This window comes from Phalaenopsis equestris, unplaced genomic scaffold (assembly GCF_001263595.1).
Source record: "Phalaenopsis equestris unplaced genomic scaffold, ASM126359v1 Scaffold234493, whole genome shotgun sequence".
NCBI classification, from domain to species: Eukaryota; Viridiplantae; Streptophyta; class Magnoliopsida; order Asparagales; family Orchidaceae; genus Phalaenopsis; species Phalaenopsis equestris.
The window spans coordinates 584-14899 of NW_018252404.1; the positions used below are offsets into that span (position 1 = coordinate 584).

At 35.3% G+C, this 14316-nt stretch overlaps 1 protein-coding gene across 1 annotated transcript in view; it reads left to right on the forward strand.

The window, feature by feature from the left end:
• LOC110038951 (protein transport protein SFT2-like) overlaps window positions 1-13448 on the forward strand; it is a gene marked incomplete in the record, with an annotated part of 13783 nt that extends 335 nt beyond the window's left edge. The window contains 4 exon segments of the mRNA XM_020743886.1: window positions 6-79; window positions 9792-10059; window positions 12649-12753; window positions 13088-13448. Coding sequence (XP_020599545.1) covers window positions 6-79; window positions 9792-10059; window positions 12649-12753; window positions 13088-13198 — 558 coding nt within the window.
• Window positions 13449-14316: the final 868 nt, after the last annotated feature.

Below are 14316 nucleotides of genomic sequence, written 5' to 3' on the forward strand. Positions count from 1 at the left end.
GCGGTTCTTCTGCTCTCGGATTCGATATCGAGGCAGCTGTTAGGACCGCCAACGATAAGGTGTCCGGGACCTTCAACGTGTAAGGAACAACAATTTATGTCTTCTTTCATCACTAGATCTTTGACTCTGTTTTACTTCATGAGTTTTTTTGGGGATGAAAGATTAGGGGTTTTATGTATGGTGAATAAATTGTTCTTTTACTTTTGGATCGCTCTCCAACTTGTTATTGGCTAAGTTGAGGGCTAAGTAGTGGTGAGAGCCACATAGAAATACCAACGGGGAGGATGTTATTCATGAGACCTGGAGGCGCATAGGCCAGTCATAAATGAATTTTTTATTTGCAGGGAAGTCCTATATCTGCATCTTGCAAATTGGAGATAGAACATTAGTTTTCTTGTTTATTTATGCATGCTAATATACTTGGTTGAGTTCGACAACTAGCTTGATGAGAATTTTATTAAATACTCGTTTCATACTTTTTAATACCCTGACCAATTTATTCTTTCTTTGTATCAACTTGATTGTATCCAATGCACTAGAAGGTTTATTGCTATGGGTGTTTGTGGAGTAGACGCTAATTTTGATCAAATTATTAGATAGCTAAACTTAAGTGCTGTTTCCTATTTTTAAATTTAAAAAGGGTTAATGATATGATAGGTGAACCAACGAAACTTTAATGAATATATTATATGTGTGAGTGATCTAATTTTGCTTCATATACATTATAACAGGCTACTTGGCTAAAGCTCAATAAAATTGTAATATATTTTCTTGAACGTGATTAGGCTGGTGTTATGCTCAAATTCAACTCAAGCTTGATAAGAAAATAAATGAGCTTGAATAGGCAATGGTCGACTCAGCAAAGCTCCTTCACAATCCTTAAGTATTCTCAGCATAAATCGTTGCTATTATAGTGCGTGTCTATAATTAGCTTTTGTTACCATTTAGAAGTGGTTCCCATCCATTTGCTCTAAGGTGCAATTGTTGTTGGGACACTCATGGCTTTTGACACCAATTTAGGATTGCTTAACATGTTGGGTATTCAAGAGTGGGGTTAGTTAAGTTTTAGGATGAGAAAGGAGGGTAAAAAGATGATTGTGGCTTAGAAATCAGGTTTCTCAATAGCTAAACGGGAAAAATGCAAATCTGATGCAAACGTGGCAGCGTGGGAGGTCTTTGAACATCTACAAGAGATCATCACATTCATCCAATCTGGCTAGAGGTACACCACCATAGAAAGATTTAAGAATACAACACTACAACAAATGCAAATAGGATCCTCCAAGTGGTCTGACAAGCCCATGGGGGTTGGAATAGCTTGAACTGATTCCTCCTGGACTGTTCACACGTCTCGGGTTAGCTTGGGACTGGAATCAAGAGTGGGAGGTTGATATGTCTCTATCATTCTCCTTGGGTACTATAGAGTTTGCCTTCTTCATTGGAACCTTATGGATCATTAAAGTATGACGACAAAACAACGATGTTGAAAGTAGTAGAATTGCTATAATCTTCGAGCAATTGAATGCTTTATCATTGATTTTTTAATAATCTTGAATGGACTATCAATTATTGGTTAGAGCTTTCTAAACAACTAACTAAGAAACAACTCTTTATTTAGCCTAATCCACACTATGTCGCATTCCTTGAAAACTATGACTTTTCTAGACTTGTTAGTCTACTTTTGATACTTAGTACTATGTTTGATGATTTTATTCTTCACCTACTCATGTAGGGTACGAATATCTTTAATTCTAGCTTTTGCATTAATATTAAGCTTAGTAGTTGTAAATACCTCTACTAACTTCAATACTGTGAGGATTTCGCCTGTACATAATTTCAAATGAATCATGGCCTGTTAATTGACCAACGGACAATGGTGAAAACAAACTTGACCTGAGGAAGTATCAAGTCCCATTGCCTTTTGGCATTGCCTATAAAGCTCTTAATGAGTTTTCTCAAACTTCAATTTATCACTTATAGCTGACCATCGGTCTTGAAGAGCGTTGCTGAACTAATTTTAACTTTGTAGCAAGCTTTTCCCATAAGGTTCTCCAAAAATAATTCAAAAGCTCACATCTATGTCAGAAGTGATGCTCTGGGGTATGCTGTAAAGATGAATTATTTTTGTGAAATGTCTATCATCTGTTTTTGAAAAATGATCTAAAATTACTATGATTGAATCCTTACTCTATTGTGTCCATGGGAGGTCCACAGCGAAGTCCATGCTTATATCGATCCACAATGACTTTGGTATGGGAAGATGAGGATCTAGAACCGTATTTTGCCTTTGGGTCATGGCTAAGTGACAAATTTTGCACCCTCAAGTATTTCTCTCAACATCTCATACCAATCTAGGACAGTAGAAGTTCTCTTTTATCGAGGAAAGAGTCTCGTCCCTACCAAAGTGTTCAACCAACCTTTCATTGTGGCACTTGCAAAATACTCCTTGAGTGAACTCATAGGAAAATATTGTCTGTTTAGTAGAACAAGCGGTCTTCTACTTTGTGGAACTACTCATAAGGTGTATTCTTAGAACAAACTTAAATCTTTTAAAAATCCTCGTTAGTGACATACGAATCTTTCAACACTTTAAAAAGCCAACGACCTTTGATTGCATAGTGGTAATCAACAAGTGAGGATGACACAACTACTTTATTGTGGCTCTTGTTTGCACAAAATAAAAAGTGGAAAGGAACTCAACCCAAGAGGCATGCTTATCCTTCAACTTACTCTGATTGTTCAAGAATCTTAACGTCTCATGATCAATATAGATATTGAAATTACTCGCCAAAAAATAGTGTCTCCAGTGATTGAGAGCTTTCACAATGGTATAAAACTCTGTCGCAGACAAAGTACTTTCTCATTGAATCATTTAGCTTCTCGCTGAAGAAAACAATAGGGTGTTCCCCTTGACTCAACACAACTCTAATCCTCACATTGGAGGTGCCACACTCTACTTGATTAAAATCTGGAAGAGCTAGGAGTTGGGTAAACTGCTTATTCAAAGCACTAAAGGTAGCCTAGGTTTCATATAACCATGAAAACTTGTTTGTCTTGAAGAGCTCTATCAATGGTGCTACAATAGAATTAAAGTTCTTGATGAGCCTCCCATAGAAAGAAGTTAGTCTATGAAATTGATGTACTTGAGAAAATGATTGTGAGTTGGCCCAGTTCAGAATAGCCTTGATCTTAATTGTGTCCATTTTTTTGCTAGCAATTAAAACAATTTACCCAATAATGTGCGTCTATGGTGTCTGAAAGTGACAATTCTTCGGGCAACCATACAACTGCTCTGCATGCAAAACTCCAAGAACCTGCTACTGCGAATTCTGCTCTTTGAAAGGCTTTACACATGGATGTTGTTGAAGTACATAAGCACAATATTTTTGATAGAGGCTCGAAAAATCAGGCTTGTCAATTCAATGAATGTGCTCAGTGCATTGGACATATTTAAGGGAAAGAATGTCCACTCATACCATACATCCCGTGTCTTCAAGGCGATCTTTCACTCATCTCCGAGTCTCATTCGGATTTGGTGATAACCATTGCTCAAATCAATATTGGAGAAAACTTGGTTACTCTGGTGCCTAGCTTAAAGAACATTTTGACTTTTGTATGTCTAAGGGCAATTTAGCCTTTATTATCATTATTATTGGGTATAAATAGGTTTATTATGTTAGGCTTAGATTTATGCATGAGATTGCTGTTGTGAGTTTTAGTTTTAGGGTTTGAGAGAGATTTCATGCTTTTCGAACTGTAGGAATTGGGAGAGATCGCCTACCTTTCAAATTTTAGGTATTTATCTTTATATTTAGATTGAGTTGTTTGGATTATTAAAGAAAAATGTTTGTTTTGCCCTAATTTATATAGAAATTCTTGTCGATTTTTACGTTGGATCATATCAAATTGGTATCCGATTATTTGATTTTTGTAGAACGATAGAATCTCTGCGCACTTGTGAAGCCGATTGCTATGCAGTTGCAATAATTTCCCTTTGTGATCAACAACCGTGATTCCAGTCAGCGGGGAAGCCGATGACGGGCTCGGGTGTGCCATCAGACCTATTGGTGTGATGGAGCTTGCTGGAAAGTGATGAATGTATTGCTGCGTGCCTCCTTAAGGAGCGACTCGAGCTAGGAAGGCAGTCATACAGAGACTTTTCGCCCTCTATTCTGAAGATCACAGCGTACAGAGCTGGAACTTTCTCCTATTCCTGCTTTGTAACTCCAATCTTTCTCATGTTCCTGCTCTGCCCTCGTGAAGCAGTCACGAGTGCTAGTTGGGAAGATGGGACTATAGCTATATGATCGATCATCGTGCGGCCGAATCTCGCCAGACAGTCGTGATTGGAGTTGCCTTGAAAGTGACGACATGATTGATGTGATATGAGATCACGGACTTGCGGAACAGTCACACGATTTGACTTATCTGAAAGCAAATAGCTGGATTTTAAGGTATAAAATTTTTCTTTGGAGGATCAAAAAATTTCTTTGTTGTGATGGCGACCAAGAAAGCTGAAGATTTGAAGAGAAGAGTCAAAGCAGATCCAGGATGGAGGAAATGTTCTCCACCATAGAATGGAGGTTTTCCTTCATGGAAAACCAATTTGAATGATGATTTGAGAGTTTGGATGAGATACTGTGGAAATTATTGAGATGCAATCCGTGAATTAGCCGGTAATTCAATTTGGAAATCCTAATCAAGGGGTGACCAGAGAAGCCTTGACTAAATCGAAAGGGAGTGAAAGAGGTCGAACGAGAGGAACATGAGACGAAGCATCTCACTTCAAGAACCCCCTCTATGGGTTACAATTAGGGGTGAATTCGATATTTCCGATGTAGCGGTTGAGCTGAAATATGGAGAATATGTTGTGCAACAGGTATGGAGGAGCATGGAGAAGAAAGGAGAGAAGCAAGGATGTGATATGACTATGATCGCAGGAGCAAGTTTTACCCTAGATACATAGGGGGAAACAATGGAGGGAGAGAAATTTGGCGTGGAGATGCTATGGTTAGAATATTAAAAATGTCGATCATCAAGAGGGAAGACACACATGGGTGGGTGTACCGGGTGGAGCGATATTTCATGATGAATGAGTTAAATGGGGGAGGAAAAACTCATGGCGGCAGGGTTATGTTTTGGGAGAAAACCTTAGCATGATTTCAATGAAGGGAGGTTAGATATCCAATTTGTTAGTGGGAAGAATTTAATGATTGTTTGTTGGAACATTTTCGAGCCATTTAGGAAGGAGACCTAAATGACCAATCCTATGCCTTGAATCGTTCGGGGACAGCCATGGAATTTCGAGCTACTGTTGGGTCGACTTAGGGGGATTTCTGTAGTGGGACCGAAGGGGAATTTCATGAAGGGCCTAAACCCAACAATCTCCGACTATTGAGACTGTAGGAATTGAGGGGGACGATGAAGCTTGCCTAGATGGAGGACATGAACCTGATGGATAAGACCATCAAGAGCAACACAGATGGAGCAACATACTAAACTGCAACAACCATGGTGTTACCGAAAGTTTAAACAGTGGAAGTCCAGAGGGCGACTGCACGAGACATGAATAATGGGCCACGATCGTGAGTGTCACTTAAGCGCTTTAGAGAGACAAATATTTAAAAGAAGCAAGCTAAACGGTTATGTTTTCGGTGTGATGTGAAGTTTACCCTAGGACACCATTACAATGATAAAAAAATGCAAGTTCTCATAGTGCATGATGAGAAGGCAAAGGATGGAGAAATAGAGACAGTTGTGGTGGAGGAGGAACACTCACTTTTTTTTCCACCTTGAGGACAATTTGTCTTTTTTTTTGGGAAGGGGGAGTATTGCTACACAAGTGTCTCCTAACCTAAGGGCAATTTAGTCTTTTATTATTATTAGTGTTGGGTATAAATATACTTATTACGTTAGGGTTAGGTTTATGCCTGAAATTGTTGTTGTAAGTCTTAGGTTTAGGGTTTGGGAGAGATTTGCTACCTCTCTAATTGTATGAATTGGGGAGATCGCTACCTCTCGAATTGCTGGTGTTTATCTTTGTGTTCAAATTGAGTTGTTTGGATTGTTAAAGAAAAATATTTGCTTTGTCGTAATTTGTATGAAAATTCGTGCTGATTTCAATGTTGAATTGTATCAAACACTTGCTCCATTTATCATTTGGGATGTCAAAATCAAATTCACGGCAACAAAAAAAATTATTATTTGCTTAAATTTACATAGAGAAACTTTTGTTATATTAGTATTGTTGGAAGATGAGAAAAGCTAACTGGTTTGAGAGTTCATTATAAGTTGCATGCACAGGTCATGCTGTTGTGAATTATTGGAGTGCTTATGTTATTGTATTGAATTGCTTGTAATTATTTTAGAAGTTCATGTTTGACAGTCCTAGTTTCCTTTCGTTGTAATCGTAATGTTAAACATGGTAAAAGAAGATGCAAAACTCATCAATTTTTTTATTTGTTCTAAAAGTATGATACACTCTCTTTTTCAACATATAATAGCTTTCACGTCCAGTTTTTTGTCTAACTGCTCAATATAGGGCTTATAATTGTGGTCAGCCTTGATTCATGGAAATAATAGAGCTGCATGTCTACAGCAAGTTGCACTACTATTGATAATCCTTCTTTAATCAGAATATATCAGGAAAATGATATTTCGAGATTCTAGAATGACATTTAGAAAATGGTTGGATGCTACTAGCTTGTAAATCCACAAATTTGGCTTGGCGTATCAGCTAATTTGCTTCTAATGTTTTAATTAGGGCCAATTAATCCACACATTTGCTTGGTGTATCAGATAAGGAAATTGCTTTGATACCCTTAAAAAATTAGTAAAGACTTTATTGATTTATTTTTCCACTAATTCTAGAGTACATGCTAGGTTTAAACGGAACAAAGGATGAGGTGATTCAAATAAACTTTTAATTATACACAAAAAGTAAAAAACAAATGTGTTGAATGAATAATTTGGATGAAGCTACACAAACAAGAAATGAACAATTCCTTGTATCAGTGAACTTGTTGGAGCAAAAAATGGAGGTTTAGAATCCATGAATTCTAATAATATTGATAATGAAACTTTAGAGTGGGGCGTAGTCCTAACAGTTGGTTTAACATCAATAACCGAGTGTGGTTATATCTTGACAAATAGATGTATCAAAAACCATTTTGTCATCAAAATATATGAAACAAGCCCTAGACAAAAGAATTCCAGAAGCCCTCTATTCATTGTTATGTATTTCTCACTAGTTGGAAGTTCACAGAAAATATAATAAGATGATTGGTCTAACAAGATTGTCATTGAACTTAAGCTTGTGCATCTTTTTTTTGTTTGCATTCAAGTTTTTGTCATTGATCTCCGGCTTGTGCAGTTTCTGTTTTTATGAGGCTCATTTTGGCGAGTTGTTGGGGTGCCTTGCACACCACCATGTTCATACCTCTTTTAGTCTGATGGCTTGGTCCACTTCTTGTTAACATATTTGTTAGGTTAGAAGCAGTGCCAAAATTTATGGCTAAGATTCATGCAAATGACGCAAACTCTGTAAAGAACATGGAACTTTAAAGAGATCTACTAGGACCTAATCTTTCCAATGATGAAGGCCATTATTAGAAGTTATAATTGGAGAGATCACCACTATTAACTCAAAAGCATAAAGTCTCATTTCAAAAAAAAAAAAAAAAATTCACAAGGGCGCAATTGGATGATGAGCATTTTTGAAGATCATAATTGGAGGATTCATCAACAACATCTATTAATACAATGGGAATACCCTCCAAATTCAAAAGATGTGTCATGATTTAGAATTGTGCAATTGAGTACTGAGACGTTTTTTATCTATGGCGCGGAGGTGTAAGCCTCAAATTTAAAAATTACGTAAATTAATAAATATTGTATAAACTATAAAATTTGAAGTAAAAAATAACATATTAATACTCTTCTATATTAAAACTTAAAAAAAATAATATATCAACATTTTAACAAAGTAAAAAGTATTAAACTATGTAATATAAGAAGTTAAACGGTATTATCCTGATATCAAATCTTGAAATAAAATGAGTTATACAAATATTAAACTATCAAATTATACTAATAAATCAAAATAAAATACTAAACCATCAAAACGGACTAATCAAAATAAGTTCAACATAAGTTTTTTTCTCTTACTCTGACTGTCCCTCACATAAGTAAGAATATAACAAGTCACTGACATTTAAATATTTTAATTCTAAAAGTTTATATTACTCTTATCATCCAATAAATTTTCACTAAACTCATCGGCATAATTAGTTGCTTATCACACCTTGTCCTCTATCATATCCATGTTCTACCATTCCTCCTTATATTATTCTCATTTATCTTTCCGTTTTTGATAAATTATTATCAATAAAAATATTAATTAAAATAATAACTATGTCCATAATTAGAATTTCAACTACATAAAATTTTATGAAAAAATATTCCATTTATTACTTGCTATTTAGTGCGTGAGGTGTGAGTGTTGATGAGTGAGGTATATTGATATTATTTTTAGTTTTATTTTAAAAAAATGTAGAATGTCTTAAAAAATTGATGCTGTTTTTAAGGTGAGGCATGCCTCAACCTGGATGATTCGTATACCTTATCCTGGGACAATAAAATGTAAGTTTCATTGTTATTTTTTATAAAAAAGTGTTGAGGTGGGCCTCAAGGGACGCATCTTATTGTCTAATTTTATATAAATCATGTATGCTTAAGGGTTCCTCGCCTCAATTATCGGTATGATTTTTTAGTACCATAATCATAGAGGTTACCAATATAGTGTATGCTGCTATTTATCTTAACCTGAATCAAAAGACACTTGTCAGAAAAAAATCTTCCTCACTTTGATGATAGTTTTGGTTATTAAAATTTATAACCAGAGCAGTGACCACTAGCCCGCTACTATTGGTGTCACCATCTTCTTTCAAAAGATAACTCTGGTAAACACTCATGAATCATAGTCATTGCATTTTTTTTCTCTAACATCTGTCCTCTTTATAGACTCACAAGAATATTGTTGAAATGGTAAACCCGTCTCGCAGCCCTTAAATGTTATTTTTATCTTGTAAGCCTTTTATCGACCCATCTCTCAACCCTTAAATGTTATTTTTATCCTCTAAGCTTTTTATCGACATAGTAGATTTTAGTGGGTTTGACTCTTACATTCATAATGCTTAAGCTCACCTTACTTTTTACTCAAAATGATGAACCAAAAATCACTGAGAAATTTATAGAACTTCCACACATCTTTTTTTGGTGTTATTACCCATTAATATAGCATTCTCAACACCGCTTCTTTTAATGTACTGTTTGGAACCCTGTATTACTTATAATCAAACTTATGATCAAAGTAACACATTGCAAATTTCTGTATTTCAGTTTTCCCATTCATGTTATTCTCGTGCCGGGAAAAGCCTAGCAAGTTAGTAGTAGCTGTTTTTTTACACAACACAAAGCTCAATCTATACACTTGCATCAACTGTAAAACCTTTACTCTATTCTCCAGATTATATAGAAGTCATTTGTAACTGATCTAGTTGTTGGTTAAGGCATTGCTTTTAGGTATTTCAATATCTTTTGAATAAACTAACAAGAATCGGTTCCATTTGGTTTTTGTGTTGTCTGCCTCAATACTGGCCATTTGGTTTGTGTGTCTGCTTCAATCCCTTTTTTTTTGGACAGTTATTGGTATTTATAGTTTTGTCTGGTTTACTCATCATCATCATTACTAGCCTTATGCCAACTATTTGATGGTTTTGGTTACTCATCAGGGTCTCAAAAAGTGTAAGAGAAATACCTGGAAGCTTCCAGACTGCTACAAGCAGTGTTCCTTCTGGGAAGGCTCTCATGTACTTTGGATTGCTACTTGCTAGTGGAGTGTTTTTTATCTTCCTTGCATTCACCATGTTCCTTCCAGTTATGGTTATAATGCCTCAGAAATTTGCAATCTGTTTTACTCTTGGCTGTGCCTTCATTATTGGATCTTTTTTCGCTCTTAAAGGTCCAAAGAATCAACTGATTCACATGTTTTCAAAAGAGGTATGCTTATTATGGATGAAGTTTATATAGTCTGGACTCTGTACTATCCATCGCAAAACCTAGCTTTCTAAAGCACTTGTGTTCTGAAGAATTTTGGCTTCTGGATCTCTTAAACAGAATATATGAAGCGTCAGTTTAGTTTATTTTGGTTGGTTTGTAAAGCGCCACTCTTTAATCAAGATGCCAAATGGAGACAGCATAATCATAAAAATTAGGATATGATATGCCATGGATACAATGTTTTTTATTAACTACTAATATGAAATATATAATCATCATACCTGGTGCTAATATTTTCTATCAAAGTGCATCATGCAATGAAGTATACTTTCATTTTTATTGTATAAAATGGTCAAGGATTAACAGATTAAAAACTAATATTTACAATTACATTTCAATACTGTCATATGTGTGTAATTGTCTGAAAAACTTCAATATTAGCATTAATCATTATATGTGATTTTGTCAATATCAAAATTGCATTTTCTATATGAAATTCCCATAAAACCTAATAGGCCATATATAATTTTCAAAATAGCCACACAAAGTATGAACACATAATGCTTCATTAATTGGATTCAACGCACATGGCACCATGATCATTTAATCCCACTAAGACCAATATCTTTGTTTAATAACACTTTCACCACAATGAGAAAAACCAATGTTTGAAAGCTAGCTCATTGATTAAAAGCATGGTTCTCTGTTATTGAACGCCACAACCATGTTGAGGCATGTCTTAATCATGTTGGATTCTCATTTTTGAAAATGTATTATATATGATTTTTATTTTGTCATGTTCGACTCTCATTTTTTAAATTATATTAGATATGATTTTTAATGTGTTAGATGTGGAGTTAGGGATATGAATGAGTTGAGTCGAGCTTGAGTCACAACAAACTCAAGCTCAACTCGACTGTTAAAAGAGTGGCTCAAACTCGAGAGCTCAACTTGTCGTTACGGGAGCTTGTGAAGTGTTGTTGGAGGAAGTCGACATGGAGCTCGCTATAGAACATGCCGACGAGAACAAGGTCTAACCCTGGAGAAGGGAGACAATTGTGGAGAAGACGTGTTTTGGGAGACATGCAACAGAAGAAAGGAAGTCGCAGTAACTCGTTGGAGAAGACGTCAGTTTTCATGAAACATGCAACAGAAAGAATAGATGTAGATAAATTAAATGAGATGTAAAAAAATAATACACTTCTTGCATTCAATGCATCCCATTTCATTATTTTTTTAATAGTAGGCCTTTCTCTTATTAAAAACCACTGCTACAAATTTATTAAGCGAAGCTCTCTTTAAAACTTTATTCTTCAGATTATATATATATATATAATCTTGTGAGTGTAACTTGGCATGATTCCTTCATGTAGAGTTCAAGTGCAACTGCCTATTTTTCAGTGAAGTCATCCTCTTATATTTACATGAGGCTCACCTTTTCTTGTTTCAGTATTTTTCGTTTCTTGCTCTATTTCTTATTCATAATTTGATATAAACTCGTCTTTTGCTCTTCATTTAAAAAAAATTAACTCATTAAAATTTTAATCTGTTAAAAGTAAATTATACTTGTTGGTTGATTTTATGTGATTCTAAATTCTTGCTTGATTTCTAAGATTTTTTTTTCCTATCATTTTGTTATCATTTGTGCTGTTGATTCTAGCATTGTTTTTTATCTGCCTGAAGGAAGTGGTTGCTATTTGGTGGCTTCTGATATGCGAATCCTTTGTATCTTTAAAATAATCGTTCTATGGAAGAAGATATCCAATAAATGCAAACTAAATCTGGCCAGAAATTAAAAATTTTTAGCTTGTTTTCTCTGTTGAAGTGCGAGATTTTCATGGAGTTATCGCGTTCTGTCAAAATTTTACAGCATATAAAAAGTGGATGCTCATGATTTTCTATAACCATCTAGCTTCCAATATTAGTTAACCATATATTATCGGAGTGGATTCTCAGTATGTTTCAACCTCACTTTTATCGGATGCTTAAAAGACCTGTTCTCACATCTTCTTTTTGTCTCTCCAGCAGTACCTACAAGTATAATTATAGGATGTATCGAAATCAATTTACATGAATACTCACCCTTTTCAGCACTAGCCCTGGCAAATTCGTACGGCATATGCAATGATCAGGGAATTATGTATGTATGTATGTATGTATATTTATACGCGCGGTGTGATGTGTATGTGTTTGTGTGTCTCTGATGTTGTTCGTTAGTTGAATCAAAGTAATATAGAGAGCCATTCTTGAATCTAACCAAATTAAATTAGATTTTGATTTAATCAAAATTTGAGTGATCATTTAAATAATTTTGAGTTTCAGACTTAATTATATCCTTAATTCATTATATGAAATTAATTAATTTTCTTGTTATATTTCAATTAAGTTGATTAAATTAGAATCATTCTCTGTGCCTGATCATGCTTGTTTTTGTATGAGCGCATAGTTTCTAATTCCCATCTTCTACTTGCAGTTTCTTCCCTTGACATTGCACTAACATTTTCTGCCGTTACAAGTTTTTTTATATTATAATCCTTTGGAAAGTCATACTAGTGAGTACAGCTTTTGTGTTTACTCCTTTTTTTGCAGAGGCTTCCTTTCACATTGGGTTTTATAGCCAGCATGGTGGGAACAATTTATGTGTCCATGGTGCAGCACAACTACCTGCTTTCTGTTTTCTTTTCTGTGATTCAGGTATTTTGCTTGGCATCTTAATCAAGTCCTGTAGATTCTTCTATGCAAAAATTCTTCTTCTACGCTTCACCACCACTTTTTGAGAATTTGCAAATTAAAAAATGTCTTGTTCTGTTCTGGGTTTTCTGAATACTCGAAATCAAAATTTATGTTGGATCTCAAATCATAGATCTGAAGTAAATCACTTCTCTTATAACCACTTTTCAAAGATGATCACGTAAACTTTCGTTGTGGTTGGACCTCTGTAAAATTTCATCAACATTGCGGATAATATTTTCATTTATTTCTGTTTTCCAAGCGGGATCTCAGCTAATTACATGCTTGTTCAACATAGGTTCTGGCACTCGCGTATTATGCCATATCCTACTTCCCTGGAGGTTCTGCTGGCATGAAATTTCTGTCTGCGGCTCTCATGTCATCCATTCTGAAGTGCTTTGGGAGATGATGCAGAAGCGTTTAATATGAAAATTCTTGCAAAATAATACGTTAATTCTCTGATCCGAAGTTCTTCCTAAGTTCTTCAGCCTTAGTACCTCTCTTCCCATTTTGTAAAAATTTTTTGGAGCTAGTAATTTCTTCCAGATTACCTTAGATTTTCCTGCATTAAGAAAAAATGACCGCAGGTGTTCCTTGGAACTTCCCATAGATGATGACAACGTTGAGTGCTTTAATTGTCTTTTTTCTTACAACTTGAAGAATAGTTTGTGTTTTGCTTTTCATGAAATATCGGAATGGGAAGTGGCGAATACTTTTAACTAATTAGTAAATACTATTAACTAATTAGCAATGGATTGTTTTCAGCCATTTTTCTTCATAGTGGGGTGCATAAGTTTGCCATGTCTGATATTGTTTTATGGTTGTATTTTTTTTTTACAGTTTTATTTTATTTTATTTTATTTTATTATATGCTTTACAGAAAATATAAATGCATTTGTTATGTAATGTGAAAATACTTAATAACTTTTTTTGTTCAGAGTTTTATCCTTTTATACTAATGAAGGTATCTTTCTAGATTTATCTTGCAAGTTTTCAGTAACCCTAATTGTGGAATTACGTTCATTATTATTTACGTTATTCTATTTAGTATTTGCTATATTTTGTCATGGTATAAAAAGCGTAATTTCTTAATTATAGGTATTTATGTTTATTCCATAATTATAGGAATTACTTAATTGTAGGAAGATTTCTTTCCTCTTTTTATCTCTTGTACTCGTCTATTTATAGGCGAATTATCTATGTATTCAGGGAGTAAAAAGGTTATTCAAAATTTCATATGGTATCAAAGCCATCAAAGAGAAGCCTCTCTCGCTCGGCTAGATCACGACCCTTCTCTCCCGCGATCCCTTGACCGAGCGCTGCCCTAGTTTGCGTCTTCCCCGATCGTCCGCATCCGAGCTCCGCTCCTCGTCGCGACTCGCTCTCTGATCGTCTGCCGGCTTCCGGGATTCTCTCCCGCGCCTTCCGCGTCTTCCGCGATCGTCTTCCGCGACCAGTTCCGCATCTTCCGCGCCTTCCACATCTTCTGTGCCCGCGATCGTCTTCCGCGCCTTCCGCACCTTCCGC